Below are 24,449 nucleotides of genomic sequence, written 5' to 3'. Positions count from 1 at the left end.
TGGTTTGCAGGGGAGTCTGTTGCACATCTGAGCAAAACCAGAGGAGATAGAGGCCATTGTGCGCCAGGCCGCGGATAAATCCTCTACACAAAAAGTGCAACTCCTTATAATAAAAAAAAAAAAAAAAAAAAAAAAAAAGTCTACATGTTTTTGTTTGCTTTTAATTTGCACAGGTTAGGATCAGCAGCTGTGAGGGATAGTTGTGTCAGCTCCACAGATTTACGGTTATGTACTTTAATTAATACAAATAGACGATAATAAAACAGACTAACTTGATTACAAACATCTTTATTATCACAATTTATCACAAAGAAAACGAAAATACAGAACACAAAACAGTTCAGGGCATTGAAAAAATAATAAGATACAATAATATTGTATCTACTTAAATAGACTGCAGTACATTTCCCCATTAGGTCTGCACTGTGCATGTGTATATGTGCTTATGTTTGCAAGTATGTGAGAAACGGAGCACAAAAAAAAAAAGAGAGTGGGAGAGTAAACGGTCTTATCAGGGATGTGCAGGTCCAGCCTAGCTGTTTTGAGTACACGTCAGAAAAGTGAAAAGCGTGTTAGCTGCTGTACTCGTCCTGGGCTTAAAGCAGCCACCACCCACACATGACCACAGTCCAGGAACAACTGGCTGACTTAAAGACAGACACGCTGATGATTTTCTTTTGTGGCTTACTGACCCACTCTCTGTTCTGCTTCCCCAAATAACAAAAAAAAAAAAAAAAAAAGTCGTGTCCGTTATTTTCACAAACAAAACAGAATCAGGTTGCCTGTCATTATTTCACAAAGGACAGGTGAATAGTCATAAGTACTTTAAAGGTAACTCATTCACAGGAAGTAAAATAAACAAAAAGCGCTTCGTAAGCAAAACGTTGTCGTACATTTAGAGCGTTTTTTGACTACACAGAAAAAGAGAACTTGCAAAATGAGCAAAAGAATACTTTGCAGAGATCAGAAGTTCCTACTGAACAGCCAGTTTCCTTATGTTCATGATCAACCTCTGGATGTAGTCCCTGTGGTTAACGGGCTTCACTTCCATCACTGTAGCCTTGATCCTGGATTCATCCTGTTAAACACACAATAAGAAAACTCATTCAATATGACATATAAACCAGACCGGCAAATTCTGACACACAGCTTTCAGTGTGTGGCCGCCAAACAAAGCTAACGTAGTTAAATAAGAACTACACACTATTTTTTTTTCCACTGTACAGAGATTCTTGTCGGCATATGATGTTAATACAGGTGATTTTTCCAACAAAATTCCTATTGTGTGTAAACCTAGCTTGTTTAAGTCTGGATTTAACATATTCAAGACTCCAAGGTGTATTACATATGTTAACACACACCATCTATCAGAGCCTGACAAATTTTATCGGCTGATATTAGCTTCAGATCACAGATATATCGGTATCAGTGTACTGTATATGTTGTCAGATTTTCGTAGATTCGCAGAATTTAATGCAGAAAAAGTAATTTAGAAATGGTGTCATCACAGTTTGTTCAGCAGAGCATGCTCCGACTTACAATACTGTGGCAAAACAACTTGTGAAATACATAGCTGGAAAGTTAATAATACACAATAGGGGTTGGCACGACCACCATTCTGTCTTTCAGAGGTTGTAGCGGGCTCAGTCTTAAAGCTAGAGTGAAGATACTGGATGAACGCTAAATATATACTCCAAAATTGCGCTAAATTTTGGCGAGGAAAAACTGGCATGGCCATTTTCAAAAGGGGTCCCTTGACCTCTGACCTCAAGATATGTGAATGAAAACTGGGATGAAACGAGTAAAAAATGTATCTTATTAGATAAAACAGACTGTGACCAACTGCATACTAAAAAAGCTAATAAATCGCAATATATCTTATTGCAGTACTCAGCAAATTGCAAAATATTTCAAATCGCAATAAGATCGTATCGTGACTTAAGTATCGCAATAATATATCATGGAGCCTCTGGTGATTACCGCCACTAATAAACAATGACCCCATCATTTTCCCTTTTCAATTAATATAATACTGTCCCTGACAACCTTTGTGTCACTCATTCTCAGTCCCGCCATGTGTTTTGCTGATGCCCCGACTGCACACAGATCGCACATTATGCCTGACTTCCATCAACATACCGACTGCGCCACCGAGGCGGATTACACACTCTGGATCATCGATACTACATGCCATTCAAAATGGCTACAGCGGAAAAACGTATTTGGGAAGAGCGCACATGCGGCCAAAGTAAACAATCCACGACGCATGCCGAGAGTTCAAGAAATGGTCGCTCATTTTCTCTTTTTTTGTTCCTCTTGTTTTCTGAGCAACTGACTTTTGATTATTTAATTCCCATTGAAGTTTACGGTTTCAGTGCACTGATGTCATTTTGGTCAATGAAGTTTAATGTTAAACATCTTTGTCACAAGTGTCTGATAACCAAATTTGAGGGATCATTGCAAAAAATGTGTGTGTGTGTGATAAACGTATCGGTATCGCCCCCAAAAAATCCAATAACGTTTGTGCTCTACTACGTATCTATCCATCCTGGAAACATACTATATATAGCCTTCTTCTCTTCCCCTATGATGAAGTGGGTTACTGTTTGGACTGTGTGAATTGTGTTGGCATTCAGATGAATGTTTCAAAAATAATAAAAAACCAGGCAGCTTTTAAAGCCGTAGCCACCTCCACAGCTGTCTAGACGGGGGAAGGTCATTTCTGCCAGGGCCATTATTCTCTGCATTTAAACAGAGGTTACACTCCTCTCGTCTCCATTAATCCTCTGCAGCTCAAGTGGGTGAAATGTAAATCATCTTGCTTTGGACCCGTGCCCGCATTCTTTCAAAATAGCCCGTTATAAATCTCTGCTTGTTTTGTATGATGCAAGAGAAATATGGACAAGTATACAAAAACATAAAATAATGTAAGACTTCATCACTATAGTTTGACATCAAGTAGAATGAACTGTCAAACTAAACCTCAATATAGATAAATGAATGTGATACTTAAAACTTTGGTAATGCATTGTACAAAACGAATGTGTCACTTGTGGATTACTATCTTGGTGTTGAGTTAGGAAATGGGTGCAATATGGGAAACGGGTTAAAACCCTCTTTACTGCGCAGTAGAAGGAATACATGTGGATCATCTTTGAGGATTATGGCAATATCTTCAGAACCAACCCGTTCTCACTCCCAACTCGTCACATACAGACATTTGGTCAGAGCCCCTTGGCGTCTGATACCGACGTACCAAAGCACCTTTTAGCGTCTGTATGAGACACACCGGGCTTTTAGCTAACTCCAATGTAAACCCATGTTTGTGTCCCGGGTGAAACCAAGTCAACGGTGACTATTTTTTTTTACTGTAGTTTTATAATGTTTACTTATGCAACGCCAGTTATGTAGCAAACATACTTATTTTAACCTTTTCCTAAGCCTAACCAAGTGCTTTTGTTGCCTAGACTGTTTGCATGTAACGAGCGGAAACTGTACGTTTCCTGTGAACACAGAAGTTTATTTTGAAAAGACACTATGCATGTAACGAGTGGAAACTACGTTTCCTGTGAAGACGCAAGTTTTTTTTTTAAAAAGAGAATGTGTGCATGTAACGAGCGAAAACTGTACATTTTCTGTGAACACTTTATTTTGAAAAGACACTATGCATGTAACGAGTGGAAACTGTACGTTTCCTGTGAACATGGAAGTTTATTTTGAAAAGACACCATGCATGTAGCCCTGTGATAGTCTGGCGACCTGCACAGGGTGTGTACCCTGCCTTCACCCAATGTCAGCTGGGATTAGCTCCAGCCCCCCCCCGCGACCCCAAATGGGATAAGCAGATAATGGACTATGCATGTAATGAGTGGAAACTGACATGCTGTCCCTGACACGTCCAAAACTGACGCTAGAAGCGAAGGGCCACTGACCAAACGTCGGTATTTGACGAGTTGGGAGTGAGAATGTGTTGTCAGAGAGGTTGTTAAAAAGGTGCCCAGTGGAGTTTGTGACCTCCAGTAGCGCTATGGAGAAGTGTTTTTTGAATTTGTACAATGCAATTACACTGATCAACAGTTAACAAACATGGATATAAACTGCATGACTTAGAATATGGGAGAGAGAAGAAAAAAACCCAGCTTTGCAAAGGTTTGTGAAAGTAAGAAAATGCATTCACACGCACGTTCGTCAGGCCTCAAGGATACACACAATGTGTTTTGGTGGGTTACACTGAATATAAACAGAAACTTTGTTTACAGGGGAAACTCCACAGGGCACCTTTAAGTGTTGTTAGCCGACCGTCTGGCTTTCTAAAAGGTCGCCGTGGATTTAACTTTCAGGAAATGAGATGCTTAGCTCTGTGACTGGAATGTAATCATCAATGCAGAAGTTTCAAATGTAATATCTGTAAAGGTGAAGCCCTAGTTAATACCTGCACACCCCCGTCTGGCCAGACACTTTTACACACTACGGTTAAATTACATTTTGGCAAAGGAAGAGGGAAATCCATCAGATTTTTAATTGGAACATGATGCTAATCGATAATAGAATAACAGCAGGGTTTTCTTCCTCCGCTGAACAGGGCATTAAAACAGTGTTTTTGAATATGCACCATACACACTGACAGTGATGTTAAAACTATGGTTGCGGTTGATGAGTGGGTGAATATGAGGTGTGTGAGTGAGAATCTGTATGCAGCCAACATCGCAAAGCCAAGTTGGGTGTTGATCCACACTTGGGCGACCTGTGCTGGCTCCCCCTACAGCCATCACTGCTGGTGTGTATACACACACACACACACACACACACACACACACACACACACACACACACACACACACACACACACACACACACACACACACACACACACACACACACACACACACACACACACACACACACACACACACACACGAGCACCACAGGAACAACACACACATAAATTTGTTCCACTGTGACCTTTTTCAAACAGCTTTGAACTTGCCAGGAACACTTACAGCAAACAGCAGCCAAGGAAACTAACCGTTTCATACTTGCAAAACAGAAAATGTTATCTTCTATACAGCCTTTAAACAAGAGCAGCGGGGAGGAAGAGTCAACTGCAAATTGGCACGGACGCTCGTACACCAGCATCTAATGAGTAACTTAAATCAGTCAAATCTCCACTTTAACCCTTTGAACTCTGCAATAGAAACTGTCCGCCACTGCCTACCATTTGGTTTTTTGCTCATTGTGATGTCATTTCTTGGAGTATCTTCAAATGCTTCATATCCTCACAATCTGTACAACCTAAATTAAAAGGTTATGTAAATCAATAAACCAGAATAATTGATAAAAGTATTGAAATTGTGTCATAAATTTAAAAAGAAACTAAAATCTGACATGTTTTTTTCCTAAACTTGTACTAAATAAACACAAAACTAGGGCTGTCAAAGTTAACGTGATGATAATGCGTTAACGCAAATTTGTTTTAATGGCACTAATTTCTTTAACGCAATCGATCTTTCGGAGGTTGTAGCAGGCTCAGTTTTAAAGCTAGAGGTGAAGATACTGGTATCATATGAAACTAGAAAACCTATGTCATACTAACTTGTCGCCAAGGAGACTAAATAACGCTCCAAACTATGTTCAATTTTCTTTTGAAAAGACCGTCATGGCCATTTTCAAAGGGGTCCCTTGATCTCTGACCTCTAGATATGTGAATGAAAATGGGTTCTATGGGTACCCACGAGTCTCCCCTTTACAGACATGCCTGCTTTATGATAATCACATGCAGTTTGAGGCAAGTCATAGTCAAGTCAGCACACTGACACACTGACAGCTGTTGATGCCTGTTGGGCTTCAGTTTTCCATGTTATAATTTGAGCAATAAATATATACAGTACATACATTTGCATAAATCAAGCATATTTGTGCACTCCCACGTTGATAAGAGTATTAATTATTTGACAAATCTCCCTTGAAGGTACATTTTGAACAGATAAAAAATGTGCGATTAATTTGCAAATAATCACATTTAAATATGGACAATCAATCAATTAAATATTTTAATCAATTGACAGCCCTACACAAAACATATTGATTCAAAAGATTTCTAAATGTACAAACGTGAACAAAATATTTCACACTCCATAAGTTATTTGAACTATGCGAGATATGCTCATATTTATGAGCAGATAGCATGCAAGCATGCAAACAGCAATCTCCTGCGGCCTTTAAAAGGCAATACTCTGGCGCCACTGCACGTTTCACCACATTTGTACTGCACATAACAGAACATATTGATGTCATCACAAGCAAGCAGCGTGATGACGCCAAAGACAGAAGCCTTAGCTTTCTGCTGCAAAAAGAATGAATGCTGTAGCTATTATGGTTTTTATTTTAGATAGAGTTAAACGATCTCTGTTTTCAAAGGGTAAAATCTCTAACCTACATGTTACCTGAATATTTCATCATTGCATACAATGATACAGCAGCGGTTCTTACACTGCAGCCCTGGAAAACTGGTCAAATGCAATTGATATTCGGTGGAATAGAAAACCAGTAGCACTCAGGACAACAAGTGTCGGGAACCACTTCATTACTCTCTATACTCACACCTTACCCTGCTCTGCTCTGTCGCCCCCAGAATAACGTTACAGACCTCATCATGCGATCATTGATGGTCACATCTTGTCAAGACAGGCAGGAAAATATTAGGCGACTGATTTGAAAGTGGGCCTGCAGTGGTAAAGACTAGACCATAGCTGCAATGAAAAGCCTTGGATGTTCAATATCAGCTTTGTCATCAAGTGTCATCCTTTTGAGACACTTAAATCAGTTACAACGTCTAGACACGGCCTACAGGGACAATGAGACCTTAATAACAGCACAGCAGTTTGGATATTATAGCCGCAAGCAGACATTCCTAATGTCAGGCGAGTAAAAGATTTAAGACCGTCAAAGAGTCAAGTACTGAGTGGTAATATTCAAAAGATTGATATCTGACAGTAACACATGTATAGTAATAAAGTCACTTATCCACTGACATTTTGAGAGTTACAATGCAATCACCTACACGCAATATCAAAATAATAAATATCTGGAATGCCAAGTTTGCCATTGATTTGTGTGAAAATAATTACATTATGCATCACGCCCACATGAGCCGACAGCTCATCTCACTTGTTTTGATAAATACGCAGTTTTTTATTTAATAAGCAAGAAAACTATATCTTAAGTGGCACAACTTTGGCATCCCGTATTCATCCTTAAAAAAGGCTTTATGCTCATGAGAATGTTTATGCCAGAGTGACATTAATTAAACTTGAATGTAGTTTGGATCCTTAATGGGACACTCTGCTCCCTCAGCAGCGTTCTGGTTTTCTTATTAAGAGCGTCATGCTTATTTTAATCTTTTTCTGTGAGATGTTGAGCAACAAATGATTCAGCATCATAATACTTTGATTTGATTTTGATACTAAGGTCCTATAAATCCTGATCCTTCAATGTGGACAATGTGGAGTACATTAATTCCTTATAATGGACACCTTGAAGTGCATTATCTCGCTTATACAGTACAGTGGTCATTTGCCAAAGAAAAAATTAGATTAACTAAATTATACTTTCATGAGTTTTTCAAAAATCCATTCCCTCCATGTCCCTGGTAACTCTGAGGGTTTGCTAATACCTGGCAAAATCAATAGCATCCCATAAGGTTCTTATGCAATGGAAACGTTTTAACAGCTCCAGTAAATAGGACGGACCTTAGCTACGACTTGGCCAACGGGAGATATTTCTAGTCCGCTCGGCTCATAGAACCGTTTGGCTCAGCTACGGGCCAGAACGCTAACGTTATGCAAGATTCAAAGTCAATAATAAGACAACTGTCAGCCACATTCTGAAGTAGTGAGCTGAATAGCCAATGGGAGATGATCGCTTATGTGATACAAGTTATTTCAGAGGGGCAGCGTAAAGTTACTTCTTGCAGCTTGTGTGTTACAGTCGCCACCCTGTGGTGTTCAGAGGACGATGCACTGAAAGACTAACTTTACACTCGGTGTTGTAAATAAGATAATCGGATGTTTTTGTAGCCAGCGTATTCATTTAGAACGGTGAACAGTTTCACTGAAACTACTTTGCAGGTGTCCAGTATCAGGAGTTAATGGTCACCCGGCAGCCAATCAGAATCAAGAATTCACCCAGACCATGGTATAACTTGTGATACTAATCAAGATGTTAGCTGCACTTTGCTGTATGTAATACCGGTATATTGTATAGGGCTCCAACTGACGATTATTTTCACTATAAATTACTCTAACGATCAGAATTTTTCCCAATTAATAGATTATGCGTTTGGTCTACAAAATGTCAGAAAATAGGGACAAAAGCCTGTCACATTTTGACTGCTTCAAATTGCTTGTTTTGTCTGATCAACCGTCTTTGGACTGACTTGTTCAATGAGATAGAAGCATAGAAAAGCAGCAAAACATCACATTTTACAGCTGGAACAAGGCAATTTATGTTAATTTGCTTAAAAATGACCAAAAAAAAAATTATTAAATTATTCTTTTGACCAACTAATTGGTCAAGTATTTTTTAGCTTTCATGTGAACATGTATGCATACGGCTAAAACTCTGATGTCTACCGTCACAAAATTAGCCAAGGTGACCTTTAAATGTGCTGGCAGTCTGTGTTTTAATGTCTTTATAAGAGATAATTTCATCATACTCCTCATGTGACAGGTTCTTCATTGAATTACAAATGAGTATAATTTTCTCAACTGATAAACCTTGTTACAGAGTTTCTGTTGAAGTGTAACTTTAGTATTTTTCAACCTGGACCCCTATTTTTCTCATGTTTTGTGTCTAAGTGACTAATGGGGAAAACACTTTTTGAGGTATAATGCTGTAATCGGCAGCCGCTAAATGAGCGCTCGAGGCAATTCCTCGCCGCCAATTTGCATCCACTAAAAGGGTTTGTTTTTACCGCTGACAGACTCACACTGTTATTATTAAGTGTCTGACAACATTATGGAAAGGACCCTACAGAGAAATAAAACATTTTTCTTTTAACGTTCGCTTGATCCGGTCTGTTTGTTATTGTGTCATGTGACTTGTTGAGTGCCACACGGGATACCGGTGTTGTCAGAGTTTGTGGGTGTTGGAGTACAGAAAGCGTAGCTTAGTGTTATCAAAATGATTTTCAATGGTCATGGCGGAATATTTAGCCGACTTCAACATTGTGGATGTGACGCAAGATTTCATAAAACGAGACTTCTCCAAGCGAGACACACGATAACAAACTGACCGGTTCAAGTGAAGGGTAAGAAAAAGGTTTCATTTCTCTGTAGGGTCCTTTCCATAATGTTGTCAGACACTTATAATAATCTGAGGCTGTCAGTGGCAAAAACAAGCACTTTTAGTGGACGTAAATTGACGGTGAGGAATTGACTTCGAGTGACTACATTGGAGCCCCTTTAGCCGCTACCGGCTGCAGCGCTCTCGCTCAATACTGGACCAATTTAAAAAATTGTTGTCCCCATTAGTCACTTAGACACAAACACATGGGAAAATAGGGTTGAAAAATCCCGACGTTACCCTCAAGTCTCGCTACGATGTAACAGGATGGATGGGTGTCATTAACTTGCTTTGTCCAAACATCAAGCAAATACAGAATTGCGCACATGACAACATGTGAGAGCGCGGCACAATGGCTGGCTTGTAGCATTGAGGAGGAGAAAAATAGACTGAAAGAGGGGTTTGCAGGTGTCTCTGTTGAAGGAATATGAGTGTGGAGGCAGCAGCCAATACATGCTTGCAGCAGTGCCATTGGCAGTTAGGATGCTGAGCTGAATGTGACAGACACAGTGGCCTCTTCTGTGGGTTTTTGAAGGCGGATGCAGCCTCTGGCTCGGCTCCAGACTTCCTGCTCAGACTCCCAGCCCAATCAATTCTTTTATGCGCTTCCCTCGAAACAAGCCACTATCTGTGTGGCCTTCAGGAAATAGTGACCGCGGCTAATCTGTGCATGCACCCTTCACAAAGCCACTGAAAATGAGCAGCATTCTAGGACAAACACTTGGAGGAGTTTTTTTTTTTTTTTTAGAGATGGTTCTGTCAGTCAAAATGAAAGCAGGGTAGTTCTGATAATGAATGGGAAAACTATCAAGGAGAAAAAAACACTAACACATAAAGAACCTGTTTACGTGCTTTGCATTTTCTGCTTACAAAGGAATGCTGGTGGTTTCGGGGGATTGAAGCTGCCATCGTTTTTATCACTCCCAGTCTTATAAACAGGCATATTTTCTATTTTGTTACAGCAAGACGGTACGATGGCAACAAACCCGTAGGCATTTTTATCACACCAATTACCATTCCTGCTTTTTTACTTACGTTGTATGTTTCTAGCTTCACTCTGCTGCGGAAGACAAACGTGTTGAAGTTGGCTTGTTGGAAGACCTCGTCAAAGGCGGCTTCGTTCTGAAATTGAGTAGACAGTTGATTGGCTCAATTTCAAGAGGCGCGCATGTTCTTTTAATCAAACGTTCATCACAGTTTCAAGTGCAAAATAAAGTAAGTGTCTGCTAACTGAAATACTGAAAAACAACTCCTGTGATTTTTCTAAGTAATCGTGCCTGGAAGAGACGAAAGCACAGTAGGTGTCTTTAACACAGATTTGTCTATGCAGGAGTGTTTGGCAGTAGCAGAGCCGTGCCATTTCCTGAGGCTGGTATTATATTCAGGAAGGGGAGTCTCACCGAGTCCTTGAGCTGTCCCAGGTAAGCTGCGTTCTGGCCCAGGATGGCCTCTGCACTCTCCTGGAAGCAAGTCACCCACTGGTTGTCAGCGTAATCTGCAATGTTGGCCTGTCGGATTATATACAAAACAAAAGGCAAGAGTGAATAAGAAGAAAAGTTAGATGCATATACACGGATGTATAGATCAATGTTCTTGTTTAAATTGTTTTGTTTGTTAGATAGAGTCGTTGCTGGATGCTAAAACACGGTATGTTAACTCAACACATGTCTCTGCTCTTAAAAAAATCATTACATCCTCTAATTAGCCTATATCCTGCTGGCAAACCTGGCAACGCAAGCGGAGTCACGGTGCTCTTGTGATACATAGAGTGGAAGCAAATTCACAGCTTATGCTACAGCTTGTGAAGAATAACAATATGTCGGCTGGCGAGTGGTTACAAAACAAAAGCCGCTTAGTTCAGACGCCTGGCTGCAATTGCTGTGTTGCTGACTATGAGAGTTTTTGTATTTAATGTTGGTATTTGTTCTTTCCAAATAATGTTTGTTTATGAACAAGCTGAGAGAAAAAGGGCCTGTGTTTGTGTTCTTCCCTGCACTTTCTGTAAAATGACTAACACAGTATGGAAAATTGCAGCAATTAACCCAACATAGCTCTGACGTAAACACTAAAGAATGTAAAATTAGCCATCATTACACTGTCACAGAAACAGCAGAGTTGGTCTCCAAACTGAATTACAAAGAGCAGATTGGGGCAACGTTGAACCAGAAGGAGTGGGTCATGAGGGGAGAGAGGGGCTTGAGACCCGGGAGACAGAATAAGCACAGTAGGTTAGGAGTTAGGAGGACCACAATGGAAATAAGCCTTCAGGATTTATTGTGTTTTAATCCTCTGTGATTTTTTACGTACGTGATTGATTGATTTGATTCTCTATTTTCGTGCCCAACCCTCTTGGGTTTATAACACACCAAATATATATATATATATAATACAGTTGCAGTGGTCAAACATTTCATAACATTTCATTCAATTACAAAATCACAGGTTATTTTACAGCTCAGTCTAAAACTAAATATTCTGCCTTCTCTCCCAAGCTTGGAAAATAAAATCCGCTATAAAAAAAGGTTCCATTCTTGAAGCACAATATGTAATGACTGCAGTGCAGTGTTATGCGTTTTTCTAATCATCAAATTTAATTAACCAACAGACAGAGTGCAAGGAGAATAACTAGAAGGATGACATGCGCAGGTAGAGGCATCTGCTCAAGACTAAGCAGAAAGAACAGGCATTTAAGATGTGTGCATTGGCATGTATGCGTGTTGTGTGTGAGTGCATGTGTGGCACAGCTGAAAAAGAATCAGAAGTTTTCATAAAGCCACCAGTGCGGAGTCACTTACCGAAAGGATAAGGCGGTACTTGAAGTTGGGGAACTCTTTGTCACACTTCTCGCAGCGGTACATTCCGTTGTTTTGGTCGACCACTTTCTTGTTACAGTCTTGGCTGGGACAGGCCTGGTAAAGACAGTTCTCCTTGCGCAGGTAGACTATGGTAGCTATGCAGGTGTAGTAGTCTGCCTAAAAAGGGGAATAAAAACAAATATTTATATTAACAAAAGTTCAGTGCAGAATGTCACTGGAATGTGTTTCCTCCTAGATGTCTTCTCTCTTTATCGACCTTTGTGTTTTGTATGTTAAATATGTTGAGGAAACTAGGAACAAAACAGCATGGAATTAACATTAAGATGACATTATAAGGAGCATAATGGTGTATGTGAACAGTCAGAAAGCATTTGGGTAGCAGATGCACAAGTTACAGTCCCAGACAGAATCCAAATGGCTCTGACACAAATGCAAACTAGTGAGGTAGCTGCTGCGTTTGTGGGGAACAAGCAAACTTTTGAAACCGGCTGCACATAAACAGCCTTGAGGAAACACTTCAAGTCTGAATGGAAAACACCCAACACAGTGTCATGAATTTCACAGTGGAAAATAGAACTAGATGAAAAACAATAAGCAGCTCTGGATGTGCTGCAATGAAGGGGTGAAAAGTTCCAACATGTTTCGCAGAAGAGTCACATCTCCTCCTCATGAAGGGCAGGCCCTAATGTACTCGACAGATAGTTGTTGAACCCTAACAGCTAATTGTTTTGGACAGAGTCCCCCCCTCTTCCTACTAACCCTAGCATTGGCTGTGACAACAGAGAGGACACTAGGCCCCCGCACGCTTTGATAAAAGGCTAAAAGGTGCCTGTTCAGAGTCAGGGAACAGAGCAAAAGGCCTGCCAGCTTGCTGCTATAAGTTAGGGCTGCAGAATTAATCAAATATTAATTGCAATCACGATTTTGGCTTCCCACAATTAAATGAAAACGATCGACTGCGATATTGACGTTTAGAATGCGTGCTCCGCGAGAGATGCGCTGTCAATCAGCAGCCGATTGAAGCCGGCCCGTTTTCAGCAGTCTCATATATCAGATTTTTTTGCTGGTGACACACACACACATCTGCAGCCGCCACATGGTTTTACGTCAGCACACAGTAGCACAGTCAGCAACGTCACCCACATGAGCGTGAGTGAAGAAGACATAAAGATCGCAATTTGACACAACTGCGAGTCCAAAATAAGCCGTGGAGGAACAACCTTAAAACATTTGACAGAACTAACTTAATCAGTCACTCATCTCATTCTCATGCATGCTGCTCAAAGTAATCGCAGTGACCGGCTCGTCTGCCGACAGCACATGGCTAAAGCGCTCCGCTAACAGAGGTTCCATTGATTACATTATCGTGCGTTCAAGTTTGTTTATTTAAATGCGAAGTTGCAATTAAATATTTTGTCGCTAAAATCGTGGTTATCATTTTGGCCATAATTGTGCAGCCCTACAAAAGGTACAATTAACCAATCATTAATGCCACTGAGTAAATACTAATATGTTAACTGGAAACACTCAAGGCCACAGTCATCTGTAATTAGAGTTTCTCCAAAGGACTGAGAAAGCATCATTAAAATATTTCAGTGTCAAGAACAGCTTTTTCAAAATTGGTACACAATCAAGATACCTCAATGCTGAGTGCTACATCGAGCTTTAAAAAAACTCTAATAATGTTTCTAACATTTGCTAAAGAAATATACAAGAAAAACAACTTATTCAAAAAGAGAACATCTCCTGAAAGCACAATGAAAGTCAATTATTTCCTCTCTTTTCTCCGAGCACTGTCCATTGTGTTAGTACGTGAAAGGCATTCGACCCCAATTAACTTCCAAAAAACAGGACAATTGATACTCCGTGTCATTTTGGATAAATAAAGAAGTGCTTTAATGTGGTAAATGACAGCAACAAAATAAGAGAAAATCATCCTGTTCCGACGCCAGCAGCCACTAGCCTTTTTTTAATTATTGTTTTGATTTACCAAAAAACAACCCAAACATCAACCCTTCGCTGCTTTTTCCAAAAAGGAGGTGCAATTAATCAAGTAAATACCTTCTTCAATTAGTGTGTGTGACTGACCGGGGCTGCCACGGTGGAAAGGTGACAGAAGAACTTGTTTTTAGCCTTTACAAATGCGGTGTCAAGCCAACAGGAGGAGGGTGACCACATGCTGTCAGAGAGGGCACGGGAGCAATGTGGAAACTTGAGATTGTGACACAAAGACTTTGTGACAGGCACAATTAATTGCAACAGACTCTGGTTAGGGGGGGAGTGGTGGTGTTGAGAGGCCTGACCCCCGTGCCCCCGTGTACGGGATGTCTCAGAGGGGTTGAGGACGGCCTTGGTTCAGCTTCTTTTGTCAGTACCGGGCCTCATCACACGCCATGCTAAGGAGGAGCAAAGGCCTCCATATAGCCCAGGGTCAAACCTTTCCTCCTGAACAGCAGGAAGCTAATGCCACGAGAAGCCCTTCTCCTGACAGGGGGCTAATGGTTACAGTCAGGATTGGGGGTTTGGAATTTAAGAGGAAAAAAGAGATAGATGGGGCTGCTTAAGCTGCATTGGTAGGTCTCCAGGTGATAGAATAGCTGAAGTGGCTACACTAAAAGAGGCATAATGGGAAGCAATAAGCCATTCACTGTGACTGGGAATCCTGCAGTTGTGGCCATATCAGAAAGAATTATGAGGGCACCAGAAGTAGGACGGGGTCACTCACAGCCTCGGGCAGCAGACACGCACGCAGTTTAACCAATGCGTAGAAATCCTTGAAATTACTCATTCACCAAAACAGATTTTTCACTTAATTGACACTTAAAGATAGAGCTGGGAGATAAATCGATTCTATCAATCAATTTGAATTAATGGTTTAGGACGATGTTTAGAGATGAAAATTGATTTTCTCTTTAACTTGAGTAAATACGGTACGGAACCGCCTCCACTTCCCTGAGCTGCTGTAGTTCATGGGAAACGCGATGCGAGGGTTTTCTTCAGCGTCTAATCTCAAGCAGAGCACCGTTTGCTGTAAAGTTTGTAGAACCTAAAAGCAGCATTACTAATTTATTCCAGCATCTGGCCGTTGTCCTGGGTACTGAAACGCAGCGGAGGAGATTGAAAGTCAGTCCAAATAAAGCCAGGTATTTTATTTTATGTTGGCATAGGCTACAGTCTATTTATTTATTACTTTGTTTATAGGATAACATATGAACAAATACCTTTTTATTGGCTTTCGCTGTAATTTATCTGATGTGATTATTGCTCATTTTGTCACCGTTTTCATTTCAATAGAAAGGAAAATCTTTGACCTCCGATTTTTACCCTCATCTCTCATTAAACAATATTAGCAAAGTAAAGTACAATATAAGTAAATAATGAGGAAAGACAGTGTGTTGTTGTCGTCTCCCCTCCCAAAGTCGTGTTAATGCACAGGCTTAGCGGGGCTCAAGCCCGATGACCGCAACAGGATGCTCCGCGCGTAAAGACGCAACGGCAGCAGGGTTTTTTTAGTCTGACACAGCCTGCCACGAGAGGAAAGAACCTTTTCTAGCAGCTGTATATCTGACTGAGATCTGTTTCTCTTACTGACTGACTGACCGAGTGAAGGGTGAGAGGCGACGGACGCTTGTAAAGAGAAGGAGGTTCTCTCCCTCTCTCTCTCATATGCACGCATTATGTGTGAGAGAGAGCCCTAGTGTTTTGTAGGCCTAGTTTGTTTTTAAGAGAAAAAAAGATTGGATGTGGTGTGTGAAAGGAAAAAAAAAATTAAGACTGCTATTCCGGTTTAATCCATGTATTTTTGTATTTCCCTTTCTTTTCCAAGAAATTATGGGCTCTCAAGTCTTCTTTGAGCTTCCAAACAGAACAACAGAACAAATCTGTTCTTCTTGTGTCTCTTGGTGCCCTATCATAATCGCTTGCATCTATTAATTGTCCTGTAGTCTTAATGGGATATTTTCATCATACTGTGATGATTACTAATGTGCATAGCATGTTAAATTATGTTAAATTACACAAGTTAAGATCTCTGCACAGGTCACACTATGAGCTCTAGACAATTTATACACTTCTGTGAGCACCATTTCCCTCAACAGTAGAAATGAAAAAGGGAAAATTAAAGAACACATATTACTTTACTTATCTGTGGGCAGTAATTTCATTACAGAGGGCAAAGAATAGAGCCTATGTAATCAATACCAGAGATAAGAGTGACTTTCACCATGAACATACACACCAAGACTGTGAAAGGACACCCACAATACAGTGGTTATTAATGAGGAGATGATCGGGATCTGATTTTAAGCACACACACATCTGGTGGTGCAGTGATTTTATGAAGATTTATCACGCTGACTCTCAGCTAAACGTACCTTTGCAAAGCATAGCTACAAGTGACAAGGTTACACTATAGCCAGACTATAGAGACATGCATTGTGTACTGTGGGTTTTTAAAATCGCTGTTTGACTGTGAGCACTTTCATATTTATTGTTTGGGATTCAAAAAAAGTCTTTTCAGTTTGTCCTTGAATATCTTCAAAGAATCATCCTTGAATAACAATATGTACTGTATGGGGGTTACCAATGCTTTCAGTGTTTGAGTGCATCAAGGCAAAGCTGAGCATGTGTATACCTTGTCTCCGTGTCCCAAGTGCTCCGTCTTAACGTCAGACAGAGTCTTCCAGTTGGTGAGTCCTCCCCCGCTGCCTTTCGACTCTGTCAGAGACTGTCCATCCATGGCATGACCCTCCTTGTCAAACCTATGTGAAAGAGAACCAATACCAGACACAGTCAACCAAGTGTAGCTGTAAGACTGCAACGAATGATTATACTCTTTATACATTAATGTGTCAATTATTTAATTAATAGTCTAGTCCATAAAATGATGGAAAATAGTAAAAAAATAAATAAATAAAAATCACATAATCACATGACATCAAAATTTCAGCAAGCTGGCACTTCACATATAGTTTATTTTATCTGACTGACAGTTCAAAACCAAGATTTTAGTTTAATCGGAAAATATTAAAGTTTGAGAAGAAGCAACATATTTTGCTTTTTCGCTTAAAAAATGTCTTGAATGCTAAATTATCCAAACAGTACGGCTGTCCTCGACCAAAGAAATTCTTAGTCGACTAACGCTCATACGACTTTTGTTTTTAACGATTATTTTTTTGGCATGTCAAGCCTTTATTGACAGGAGAGTGGACAGTCAAAGCATAAAAAACACAACGAATCAACTAAATAAATCTTAGTCGACTAAATGCCCTGACACACCAAGCTGTCAGACAGTCTGGGGCCGTCGGTGAGCGTCTGTCGGCCTAGTTTTTGCGATGTGTCCCGCTTTCGTCTGCTCTATTCTGTCCGTGTCTGAGGCTTTTCGGCCAATTCAGCATGTTTAATCAGCGGCGGAGCTCATCAGTGAGAGAAATCACTCTGATTGGCTGTTCAGCTTAAATGCATCAGTGCACGAGAAGAGACACAGAAAAGAGGAAAGCAAGCCAACGAGTAAAGTCAAGAAGGCAAACACAGAAGGCTTTTCTCATTTTACAATTCATCGCATCTGATCATTCCAATACACGGGTATTTTCACAACGACGTGGCCATCTGGAATGAAGCTAAGTGGTTAAGTGAGAGTGGTGTGAAAATGGTCGGCAAACACTGTTTTGTTTCATCTATGTATCATATCAACGGCTTGTATATCCACCGTCCTCGGTCTACCAATTTCCCCTTTTGAATGACAAATACAGACTACCGCGACCTGCTGGTGTGGAGTGTTATTTCCTCTCACGTAGGTGCAGAACGTATGTGGTAACTGGCCGTCGGTTGTCGTCTTTGCGGTGTGTTCAACTGCAACTTTTTGGCCAAGACAAAGGCGGCGTGAGGCGACGCAACGGTCGGCCTTCATCGCCGCTAGTTCTTTAATGTTGGGTTGGTGTGTCTGGGCCTTAAGATCTAAACGACTGATTAGTTGACAAATCGACTAAGAGGGAGCAGCCCTACTAAACAGCTACCAATTCATTTTCTTTCAAGTGACTAATCCATTAATGAAGTTATGGTTTCTGCTCTGTATAGTGTAGTAAAAAAAAATCATATAGTACATCACCACATGTAACTAGATAAAAATACATTTAAGAAAGCTGTATTTCTACTTGAGATATTCATAGTGTTGGTATGCCGAGGCCTACTATTGGACTGCAGGTTTATTCATTTTAATAAATCCAAATCAAAGCACCAGACAATGCTCTGCTGTTCACATGGCTGTCAACAGACTGCAGGCTGTCCATTTAACAGTTAGCTTTAAAAGAAAAAAAAAATCTTGTTCCAGGCAGAGCATTCATTTGTGTTTGTCAAAGCAAGGATGGCTCAGCTGAGAGCAAGGCAGGCTGAGAGGGCTTGTGAAATGAATCAACAGCAGAGGGACAGATGAGCTGGCCAGGGTCAGGGCTGTTACGGTGCTATCAGAAATCCATTTTCGCCCAATGTTCCCGGTAATACAGGGAAGACAATAGGAAGGAGAAGAGGAAAGGCGGGGTAGAAGGAGAAGAAAGATGGGTGGAGGTAAAATGCATTTGTGGGGGGGGAAAAAAAAATAAGAGTTTAAAATGGTCACAGAGATCAATAGAGCTTACTAATCTGTTAGCCAAGAGGCAGAGCAGCGCACAATGGGGCGGCCGGGTTGTAAATACAGCGAGAGCGTGCTTTGCTCCTGGAGGCATGACTAATTGAAAATATCCCCATTAACAGTTCAGTCCGTGGCCAGAGCAACGCTCAGGCTGCCAATTTCCCACATTGACAAATGTGAGCAATTCTATATGGTGGCACCAGATTCCTCACAAGTGTACCTGCACTGCTTCGCTTTAATTGTTCCTGCATCCAGTTAGGAACTAGCAAAAAATATATTCTGACAAATCACATCGGAAAAAAATGGGGATACCGTTTTCTGTCATGGCTCAACGTCTCTCCTAAGACAGATACAGTATGGTCTACAGAGGAGAAAGCTATGTTGTAGTGGCAACATAGCTGAGATGATTAAAAATTCATTACACTTTAATGGCTAATTAATTTAATGGCTTGCATGGCTGCTCTGGACATCTGATTCCACAGGTACCCAAAAGGACTGTACGCACTCAACAAGACACCAACGTGACAGTAGGGATGTCACGAGAACCGATACTTCTGTACCAATTCAATGCCAAAATTCTGAAAACGTGACGGTACTCATTCACCGGCAAGGGTCAAGACTAACGACGTCCGTCGTCGAAAGAAAATGCCGACCCCTCGGCGTCACTCTTTTCGGTCGCAGTAAACAAGTGGTTAATGTTGTCAAGTAAACAAAAACACGTACTTAAGTTCAGGCGATTAAACCACTATAGTTAGGTTTAGGAAAAAACATTGTTGGGCTTAAAACTACTACATTTGTACAGTGAAAATGACACTGAAAGTTGTGAACATGGGACATGAACAATCAGCTGATTGTGACGTGATGCACGGGACACGAACGAGCGGTCTACTGGATGAAAGCCTTGTGTTTGTTGTCACAGAAATGGCCCGGTAGACAGCGTGATTGAGGAGACAAAAAGAGGACAAATTAGACCTGGCTGAAAATGTGCAACAGTCAACTGAAAAGCAGGCAGATCCCGGCTTAGAGCAGCGCGGCGTCAGTGAGACAAACTATCTGCAGGAACACCGAGATAGATGACTGGAGGGTTGGCAGAGAAGCATGTACATGCCGTAGACATGTCAAATGTCAGTGTGTCAATGAACGAGGACAGGATAGGAGTAGAGATGTGTCAGAGGAAGAGGCATGAGGGGGGACGATGGGAAAGTCTCAGTAAGCAGTGTTCTCAGCTCTGGGCTAAGGCTCTAATGCCTGGACTGCGAGCGGCAAACACGCCACAAACACGATTACTCCATGTTGTGTGTGACATGGTGTTAGCCACTTCATCTGAAGAGGAAGTTTCCTTTAGTGTTTTCTTTCTCCTTATAATGGATAGATCACACAGGCTACATGTGTAACAAAAAACATGTTGTGTAAGAGAACACAGTAGAGTACAAAGAGCAAGAATACAGCAATCTAGGTTTACATGTCATTCCTACACCCTAGGACAGTTCTGCACGCACCAGTAGACTCTCCCCAGTGTGTCACAATAGTTGAATTTTAATGAGTTTGTCCTATACAGAGCTCCACAGTGCAAGTATATCATGGAAAAACAGAACAGAAAGTTATTGCTGTGCTGCAGTATTTTTCTGGTAAAACTGGATTTAAATAGTGCAGTAAGCCAAACTGAACATCCTCCTGACCTGTTCCTTTGCTGTGTTTTATGAATAAAAGGATATCATATTGGACAAGTTATTAATCTCTCTAAGGCTAAGACAGTTTGATAACCCCTCTGTAAATTCTTAAATATAAAATGTGGCTTCCATTAGAGTATTTTGAGTTACAAATGCACTGAATTTATAAAGTAGGGCGGCAATTAGTAATTATTTCCAATATCAATTAATCTGACCATTATTTTCTCGATGAATTAATAATCTTTTGTTTATAAAATGTCAGAAAATAATGAAAATGTCCATTATAATTTCCCAGAACCCGGCCTAAAGTATTCAAAGTGCTTGTTTTGTCAAACCCAATCTCAGAACCCACTGGGTATCGGTCTGATGACAGATAACCCTCTGGGAGCAAGAGGCTATATTTCTGGGGTTCCGTTGTAGCCAGCGGATAGCCGGGTCAAGACTTCCTTTTCCAATTAACAACTTGAGATGCAAGACTGGAGTTGGAGTTGAGAGACGACGTGTACGACCGGATTGTTTCACAAGTAGCCAGTTTACAAGCTAATTTTAAACCAATAACAAGCTGAATCATTGTCAGACGATAGCCGATGGGTTCTGAGATTGCATTTCAGCCAATGCGTTCTGCCTCTTTCGCTCTCCGCATCGACTGTTACCCGCATTCATCGAAAGCCTGCTCGAATGTGATTGGTCAATACTACTCTGACTACAAATGGAAACCAGAAAGCTTCCATTGCCTACAGATTCTACATGTGAATGCAATAATCTGTTATAGAGATTTTGTCCAAAAACAACAGTCTAAAACCTAAAAATATTCAGTTTACTATCCTACATTACAAAGAAAAGCAACAAATCCTCCCATCTGAGAAGCTGCAACCGGCAAATAGTTTGGCATTTTTGCTATATCGACTAAACACTTAATTCAACAAAACATAATGTAACTTAGTGCTATTTAAATGTCAGCTCTGTATGCCACTGAGCAGATCCAGAAACTCATCTGGGGGTTGGCCCTGGTTCAAGGCTACTTTGAGTAGTGACTGAAATGAGCGAGAGAATACCACCAAGAGAATGATTCCTCACTTTGTCGGAGACTTGCAGGGTCTTTCCTTCACAGAGAAAATTTTGGCACCCCACAAAGAGGTTTTAGAAAAGCAACAAAGGAAAGTCTTCTTGGCCAAAGTTGCAGGAATTCAGTAAAATAACTGTATTCCTCTCAGAATGTGCTTTAAGAAATGTAACAGCCACTTCATTAATGGCTAAAACTAGAAACCAGCACAAAAAGTAGCATTTGCATTTTGGAACAAAGCAGCAAACTTTAACTACTCAGTCCAGCACTCGGGACTAGAGAGGCATGATGGGAAACGTGGGCCGTCCCTTTCAGCACTGGCAGAGTGTGCATCTCACCTGAGCAGATGGTGGTGGGGAGTCAGCGGTGTCTTTGCGGTAATTTGCTAACTAGTTTGTGAAATACATTGCTGGAAAGTTAAACAATGGCCCCATCATTTTTACCTTTTCAATATAACTCTAATATAATCCAGTCCCTTTCAACCGGCATGTCACTCATGCTTGTCACATCCGTTTGCTGTGTTAGCGAGGTAACTACCCAGCTATAGTTTGTCAGTTCAGTCAGTCAGGCGCGCCATGTGTCTTGCTCATGCTGACTGCGCGCAGGTCGCTTGTGCCTGACTTCCATCAACATGCTGGCTGCACCACAAGGGGAATAAACACTGTCGATCATATGTATGACATGATATATCAGAATTTTTTAACTCCCTAATATAGGCATCGGCCCTAAAATTCCAGTATCAGCCGGGCTTTATAACGCGGACTCATTGCTTCTCCAAAAAACAAAGGGGGACCATGCTTTATCATTTTAGCTCCAACACTAAGGAATTGCCTCCCCCTCACTGTCAGGTCAGCTGAGTCTGTACCAAATTTATAAAACTTTTAAAAATCCATTTTTATAAGCTGGCATTTTTATATGTTTGTTGCTTGTAAATCCTTTGGTTTTATTTGTATTTTAATTCAGTTTTCTTATATTATATTGCTTTTATTGTTGAGTATCTGCTCTCGTTTTATAAATTATATACGTTTTCTTGCTGTGTACTATTATGTATTTTATTATAAACTGTGAAGCACTTTGTAACTGCCGTTTTGAAAAGTGCTATATAAATAAAGTTTATTATTATTATTACTGTCAAGCGTAGTCACCCCCCCCCAAAGGATCATTCTGAGCCAGAAAAAAACCCTGCACTTGTTACCAAATGTGGTTTGAAACATTCAATTTAGCCAATAACTCAACACCAGTAATTCCACTAGTAAATCTGCCACTTTTATTTTTTTTAATTAATACCGCATGGGGAAATGTTTGGGTGAAATAACAGTCAATTAAATACTAAGACATCATGTTCATAAGACTACTGTGTTAAAGCTTGTTTGCTTCTGGGCTGAAATAATTACTGCCACAACTATATGCTGTAGCCTGTACATGTGGAAATACTGGAAACATGATAAGGAGGACAGAGAAAACGTCAGCTTGGACTTGTGTGACTAAATGGGTCCGCGGTGAACGTCTGAGGTTGACAGCATCAAGCACTGAGAATGAACACGACAAAGTGCAGTATGGAAAAAGGCAGCGTGACCATCTCTAAATGTGCTGTTGCCACCTAATGGACAACTGCATCTTCACAGTTAGATGGATAAAAAGTGTGAATGTGAAGATTTTTACACTGATAGAGGAAACTTAGTGTCGGTTTAATGTCAAGTTGGCAACCTGTGTCGATAAATCTCAAAAAGAGGGTGAGGGCATAGAGCACATGCACGCTAACAACGCACTGAGACCACAGATTAACCCAAGATCAAGATAATTAGTGCATAGTGCCGCATTCTTATTAATATGCTTACGTTGGAAAGTGCTGAGTGGCACCACTAATACTCTGCACGAGTTTAAGTCAATAGCCCACCAAGGACAGACTATTCATTTGAGGAAGTCCCAAAGGGCTGCACCAAAACACAATCAAATTAAGAAGCTTCTTGCACGAGTAAAACAATGATGCTTCAGCAGCCTTGGCTGTACAGTAAAGGTCTATCTGTTGTTCGGCTGTGGGAGAAAAATATTTGGGTTCTCCTCCCGTGCAAGATTAAAACAATTAATCATCAAAAGATTCATTCAGAGTTTAATTGATTTGCTCCCGTGTTCTGTTTTCCATAATTCACATCTCGGCTTACAGAATCATCATTAAGGGACACACTTGTGGACGGCTCCCATCCTGAGACCCGGACTTATCGGCAGCACAACAAAACACGCATTATGTATTCAACAGCTGGCAGTCCTCTAGTGAAAACACCCGCTAAACAACGTATTTGTCATCATCACCGGATATCATTACTGTAATGCAGCCTTAAAATAAAAGATAAACAACTATTCTCTCCATCCTGTTCACAGCAGGAGGCCGGCTGGGACACACAGCTCTCAGACTCAGATCCGCTGCTTAACGATCTCGTCTTCGCCCGCCATGGTTCTCACTTGGATGGAGAGTAATGAATCAGGCCTGGCCTCCTTTCATCTGTGACTTTTAAACCGTTCATTAGTGGATGCCGGCGAAACATGCAGGAACCCATTGTCCAAAGAGGACCCACATGGGCCAACTGCTATTCTGCGGCAAACAAAGCAACAGAAGAATTTAAGGATCATTATCTCCGGCTGTCCAAGTAAGAAAGTGACTGGAGAACGTGGGGAGCATCCTTCTGTCATTAAACAGAAGAAGAGGTATTAAAAGCCTATGCTCCTGCAGGGATGTGGAAGCGTGATTCAGGAATTAATGGCGTTGAGGTAAAAGAAAGCAGAAAAGACCCAGGAGCGGTCCTGATAATAGAGCGCATTCTATCACGACACAAACATAAAATAATCCCATCACAAACAAACTTAGCGGCGGTTCACAGTAGTTGGCATTTGGAGAAATGTAATAAAATAATATATTCAGAGAAGCCAGAGGCTGC

General features: G+C 40.8%; 1 protein-coding gene across 1 annotated transcript in view; it reads right to left on the bottom strand.

Annotated features, from left to right (window-relative positions):
* Positions 1 to 272: 272 nt before the first annotated feature.
* rpa1 (replication protein A1) overlaps positions 273 to 24,449 on the bottom strand; it is a 38,538-nt gene continuing 14,361 nt past the window's right edge. The window contains exons 13-17 of the mRNA XM_037776285.1: positions 16,792 to 16,918; positions 12,138 to 12,314; positions 10,743 to 10,850; positions 10,378 to 10,464; positions 273 to 1,078 (exon numbers count right to left, since the gene is read on the bottom strand). Of these exons, the coding sequence (XP_037632213.1) occupies positions 974 to 1,078; positions 10,378 to 10,464; positions 10,743 to 10,850; positions 12,138 to 12,314; positions 16,792 to 16,918 (604 nt within the window). The 3' untranslated portion in view covers positions 273 to 973. The remainder of the gene's footprint in view (positions 1,079 to 10,377; positions 10,465 to 10,742; positions 10,851 to 12,137; positions 12,315 to 16,791; positions 16,919 to 24,449) is intronic.

Source organism: Sebastes umbrosus, chromosome 7 (genome assembly GCF_015220745.1).
Source record: "Sebastes umbrosus isolate fSebUmb1 chromosome 7, fSebUmb1.pri, whole genome shotgun sequence".
Lineage (NCBI taxonomy): Eukaryota > Metazoa > Chordata > Actinopteri > Perciformes > Sebastidae > Sebastes > Sebastes umbrosus.
Note: the sequence above shows the minus strand (reverse complement) of the source record. Positions and strands in the feature narration are given on the sequence as shown.